Below are 6,137 nucleotides of genomic sequence, written 5' to 3' on the forward strand. Positions count from 1 at the left end.
GTATGGACATTTGTTTGTTTGTGACATCTCATTGTCTAAAATTTTTAACTTTTTGGCAATCACCCTTATCCAGATTTTAGATTTTTTATTTGATAAAAAAATTGCGCATCCGTATGATTCGATTTTGAATATCAACTGCCTGTTATGCATTTTGATGAGTACCAACTATCGACATTTTTTTACGAAGTAATAAATCATCAATAAGTTGAACATATGTTTTGTTTTGGTAACAAAATAATTTCCGTAACTGAAAATTTAATTATTCCAGCTACGGATTTATCATTTTAGTTGAAAATTCATCTCTTTTAGTAGTAACTTTATGTCTTGGGTTAACAATTATTTCTTTTTGTTTACAAAGTTTACAATTATATTTTTGGTAGAGGATTATCTTTTTACTTCAAAATTGAACTAACTGGTTAAAATTATAACTGTTTTGTTCGATTTTTTTTGGGTTTAAAATTGATCTTTTTATGTAAAAATACAACTATTTGTTTGAAAAATCTTTTTGGTTAAAAATTCAGCTATTTGGCTGTCAGTTAAACTTTTATGTTAAAATTTTATTTTTGTTGTTAAAGATTCATCATCTTAGTTCAAAATTCATCTCTTTTGGTGGAAATTTCACCTCTTTTCGTTAAAAATCCAATTATTTTTGGTTTAAAAGTTCACTATTATATTGTTCGTTGAGGGTTCATTTTTTTTTTTTTTGATAACTAATTTTACTACTTGTTTGAAAATTTAATTATTTTTTTTGAAAATTCCACAACTTTGTCGAAAAGTCCATTTTCTTGGTTGAATCTGTTTCTTTTTTTTAATACGCTTCTTAGGGTTCAAAATTCAACAATTAGGTTCAATTTGTTTCTTTTTCACTGTTGAATCTTTCTTGGTTGAAAATTAAATCATTTGCGAAAATTCTTTTTTTGTTTTGTTTGAAACTTAATCTGTTTTGTTAGTAGTTTTATCTTTTTTGGTTTATAATTCAACTATTTTGTTACAGATTCGTATTTTTTATTAGATTCACCTGTTTTTGATCCAAAAATAAAAACTTTTCTTGTTGAAACTCAACAACAAATTTTTTTTTGGGAATTCCTCTATCTTCGTTGGAAACATCAACTATTAGGTTAAAAGCTGAATTCCTTTGTTACAAATTAATTTTTATTTGTTAAAGATTCATCATTTTATTTCAAAATTCATCTCTATGGCTAAACATTTAACTAATTTATTGAAAAATTTTGTTCGTCGTTCAAAATTAATCTTTTTAACTAAAAATGTAACTATTCTATTTTTGTTTATTTTAAAATCTATCTTCTTTAAATGAAAATTGATCTCTTTGGTTAAAAATTCAACTGTTTAGTCGAAAATGAATCTTTTTAGGATAAAATCGGAATATTTATGGAAAATTTATGTATTTCGAAAAAAATCAACGTTTAATAAAGCAAGCATGTTGCATCCTATTAAATCTTCCAGAAGTGGGAGTCCAAAATAGTCGGAACTAATTTTAATTTTAATTTTAACTTGAGAAAAATTAATCGTGAATCCGCAAAAGTCGATCATTTTGATCTAAAATTGATAATCAGAATAATATACTAATACAACATCTCAGCTGTCAGGTTCCAGTTTAGAAATTTTGATGGAACTGTTAGAATTATATTTTAAAACATTTATATTATATTTTTAGAGAAATAAACAGAGTGGCAGAAATAGATAATTGGAAGAACAAATGTATTATATGATTAGCGGAGAAGTTTAGAGCCTATGATCAGAAGAAATGGAAGCTTCTGCTGTGGAATTTAATAGATGGAATCCTTGAAATTTTACATAGTTTCAAAAATATTACTGCGCATACTATATAGGTTATTAAATAAAAAAATACCTGTAGTTCTCTGAGTGTCAGATGACTTGGCATTTTCCAAAGTATGAGAGGAAGAACTTTGAAGTAGGGGCGTAACGAACAAGAACGAGGCCCATACGGTTTTATGGCCTTCATCGTTACTGGCAAGTGAAATCAAGGCGTAACATGCTTTTTAGCATTGCTAACATTTTCATAAATTCAGGACCTTCTTTACTTGCGAGTACAAATGAGTAACCATGAAATCAAAGGAATAAAGTAAAACGGTTGTTTATTCAAAAATTTATAGTAGCTGTATAAAGCAGTTCTTAGTTTATACTACTCAAACACTTCCTGATTCTAAATCAAATTCAAGTTTCAATGTCTAAAAAAGGAAAAATATTAGAATAACAGTGAATGTGCCATAATATCAGAAGAAATTAATCATTTTAGATTAGAAGTTTTTGAGATAAAGTAGTTTTGGTAGAAAATTTTAAGTTTACAGTCGACTGCGATAAATAGTGATCAAATTATGCGAACAAAAAATGTACTTCATTTTTTTTGTCATATATTGTGCAACTGTTCCTGCGGGACATTTGAAGTTGAACTACAAAAAAATTAAATCTCGAAGTTACAAATTATCAAAGTCTGATGTATTTTTACCCCCTAAATGAGGTAATTATGGATAAAAAATGTCTATGCTCTAAAACAATTATTTAAACCATATTTCAAATCTTATATAGAAATCTTTATTTAAACATCATTGTGTAACTAAAAAAATGTAATAAAAAAAACAATAAAGCATATTTTAAAGATTTCAAATGTTTCAAAATTTTTAAAGGGATTTCTAAATATTTCACTAAATAACGAGGAATTTTCAAAAAGGACCATGCACTCAATACGTAAGAAAATGCCTTTCGGCGGATTTTATGTACACTAATTTATTTTGTAGTTTATTAAACTGGAAAAATGTCCGTGAAAAAACTATAACCAATTATGCATAGATTTTTTTGCGGGGTCCTTTAGAATTGTTAAAAAATATTTAAATATATTGTAAAAGATTCCATAGAATTTCAAAAGAATTAAATTTTTTTTAATATATCAAAATATCTCGAGAGACTTAAGTTGATTTCGAAGGATCCGCGAAATCTGAAAATATTTTCTGTGATTTCAAAAGATTGTTTCTAAAAGAATGGAACTCATTTTTTAACATTTTAAAAGAATACTATACACGCTGAAATATTTCAATTCAAATCAATTCAACTGAAAGATTACATTCAAAGGATAGAATGGTTTAAAATTGGCCAAGGACAATTTAAAGGTTTTGTGAAATCAAAGTTGGCCAAGTAAAATGAAAAAATAATAATAAATATCAATTGATCACCAGTACTAAGGAAATAAAATTTTTAAATGTTTTGGTAGAATTGAAATTTAAGAAGAAAATTAGAAAGATTCATAGACAAATGTTTAAAATTATAATAACTTGGCGGAATTGAATGTATTGAAGAGAAAATGTCTTTAGAGAAAGAGATAGAAAAAAATTATAAGCTCTATAATTATAAACAATGTAATTAAAGAAAGGAGATTATCTTTAATAAACTTCGATAGCTTGAAAATATTTTTTATATTAAAAACCCTTTTTTATGGTTGATTCTGATGCAATCTATTTAGATTATTACATTTTCCAATATAAGAAGTCTTTGAGCTCATCTGCTTTCGCCATACAAAAAATTAAGAATAGTTCATATTGAGATGTTTAATTATTTCAATAAGGCGGTAAAGGGACAGAACTATACATTAGCGGGTAGAAGCCATTTGTTTTGATATAATTTGATTTTTATGTCAACGTTAATGTGTAAGTTTTATCGAATTGAGAAAATCTATCAATACAAAAACGAGATTCGAATCAGACTTTTTAAATAAAATTTTATCTTTAATGGATTTACAATAATTTTTTATTAGCCGCATAAAACTTTACTACTTTTTGCTACTTTTCGAGCATTTAAAAAGAATACTTTTGAAACAAAGATATGATCCTATTTCTAATAAATTGAAAGCTTCACTTTCCTCTTTTTCATTTACTTGTGTTACAATTCCTCGGTTTCCAAGGATGGCTTTCATTTTCATCCATCGTTTTCGAAACTGTCGATTTCTTTATCGCTTACTAGAAAACCAGAATCTATTCAGAATTTTCTCATAAAAGTTTATCTCTTTTTTAAAAGCATTTTTATGAGCTAAATATAACTTTACACTAGGCTAACATAGAAAGACAAGAAATTTCTCTAGGAGTAGTTTCTAAGCAGCCCTGACCTGTCTAAGCTTTAAATAAAACAGACGATCAGTAGAAATTCGAGGACGACCTACATGGAAAAATCTAAAATAAAAGAACCCACAATATCCTAATGAGAATCCATATTTTAATTAAGGCCTTTACGACTTGAAATGATCCTAGAGTGCTTGTTATGGGATGTATGTTAGTGGTCCGTCAGAGAATTGTTAAATCTTAAAAGTATCGCCGAAGGGGTTTGGGAAATCTCTTTAGTGTGGCGTTCGAAGGACGCATATGTCTAGGTGTAGAGTATAGACTATAGAGGGTAGGGCATGGTTACCCATAAAGCCAGGAATATAGGCTGGCCCAACGTTGCTATCGTATACGTACATGAAATGTTTTATGGTTTACAGAGTATGCGAATGCGGTTAAACGAGCATCGAGGAGGGCTCGTAACGTTCTGTCGATGCGGGCACACCATACACACCATAGTTTACGACCTACCTAGGACTTTCGAGAGGTCTGAAAATGATCGACCATATGTAATACAGTTTTTATTTTTCCTAGACGCTTCTTTCATTCTGTTGTGTCGTTTTTGTTTTGTTTTAATTTTATTTCTGTTTGTTTCGCATGAACCACCATACCATGGCCACTAGGAGAAGTTCAAGACACACTGTTATGTGTATTCGTTAAATCTTACGAGCTTATGAAGCTTACCTTGGTAAACGAGTGAGGTAGAGAAGAAGGGACGCCATTTCTCGTGCTGTGAGAATCTCCGTCTTTTTTACGTTGCTGTCGAATTCCAAGACTGGTCTTCCTGAGGAATCCGAATAGCCTGCAAAAATTAAATTACATTAGATAGTTTGGTTTATAAACTTTATATACAGCAAAAACGAATGCTTTACATTGTTCATCTTCATATTGTCGGTATTAATAGCAGTAAAGTTTGTCTCGATTTAAGCAAGATTTACAGTTGAATCTAAACCAATATATTCAGATTATTACATTTTACAAGTAGTAAAAGTAATATAGTAGACTCTCACAAGCCGCCTTTTCCACAAAGCGTCTTCTCTCGCCAAGTATCTATCCCTTCCATTATCTCTAAATTCGGTAAGTGCCTTGAGCGTGGCATTGGATTCGCGTGCGCAAGATTTTCCGTCAAGCCTTAGGGACGTGACCTAGGCAAGCGGGCGCTGAGTGAGGATCTCGGTCCAGAGCCTTGAGCGCTTTGTGAGAGTCTATTGCAATCCAGAAAATCAGACATTTCTGAAAAATGCTAATTTCAAAACACCCTTTTAGCAATATTTAAACAAAACAGATGTTGTAAGCTTCAATCTTCATAAAACATTATAGTACTAATACAGAGGACGATTATGTAATTTCTTTTACTTTTATTTCCACTTCCACTTTTTTGAAATTCATTTTGTTTTAATTGCCGTGACAACTGAAATATTCACAAAAAAAAAGACTACCAACTTGAATTGTGAAAAACTGAAAATTCAAGCGAAATTGAAAAAGTTACATCATCGACCTCAGGTGAAAAATATCTTACATCATCGAAATCGTTTCAGATATTTAAAAAAAATGGAACAGGCCCATAACTGTATAATTATATTTGGGGTAAATGTTATGCAATGTATGTTAATTTGAATTAACATAATAAAACTTGGATTTGCCTGAAAGTGCAGAAGCAATTTAGTGATGTGATGGAAGAATTTATAATTTGCTGGTCCGCGCTGCGAGCGAATGTATGTGACTGAAATGGCTAGGGCGATTATAGTACGAGACATTATCGTATTACCGGCGTAATTGCTCGAATAATATAGTGCAGGTATGATTTATCATTAAAGGCGTTGTTGCGTTGGATAAGGGCCTCCGAGGGCTTCGAAAGGCGTCGCGGCATAAATTTCCTACTCAGAGCGATGAGATCCCTGCAGCCACAACGGCACGTGGCTTTGTCCTTTTACCAACTATCACCGATCTCGGCTTTTGGTATTGCTTTCGAACGTAAAGGCGATTAAAAAACCCCACACGTTACCACCT

At 30.4% G+C, this 6,137-nt stretch overlaps 1 protein-coding gene across 1 annotated transcript in view; it reads right to left on the bottom strand.

Annotated features, from left to right (window-relative positions):
• LOC117176535 overlaps window positions 1–6,137 on the bottom strand; it is an 806,951-nt gene that overhangs the window by 166,230 nt on the left and 634,584 nt on the right. The window contains exons 7-8 of the mRNA XM_033366790.1: window positions 4,812–4,929; window positions 1,871–1,989 (exon numbers count right to left, since the gene is read on the bottom strand). Coding sequence (XP_033222681.1) covers window positions 1,871–1,989; window positions 4,812–4,929 — 237 coding nt within the window. The remainder of the gene's footprint in view (window positions 1–1,870; window positions 1,990–4,811; window positions 4,930–6,137) is intronic.

The sequence above is a fragment of the Belonocnema kinseyi genome, chromosome 7, assembly GCF_010883055.1.
Source record: "Belonocnema kinseyi isolate 2016_QV_RU_SX_M_011 chromosome 7, B_treatae_v1, whole genome shotgun sequence".
NCBI lineage: Eukaryota > Metazoa > Arthropoda > Insecta > Hymenoptera > Cynipidae > Belonocnema > Belonocnema kinseyi.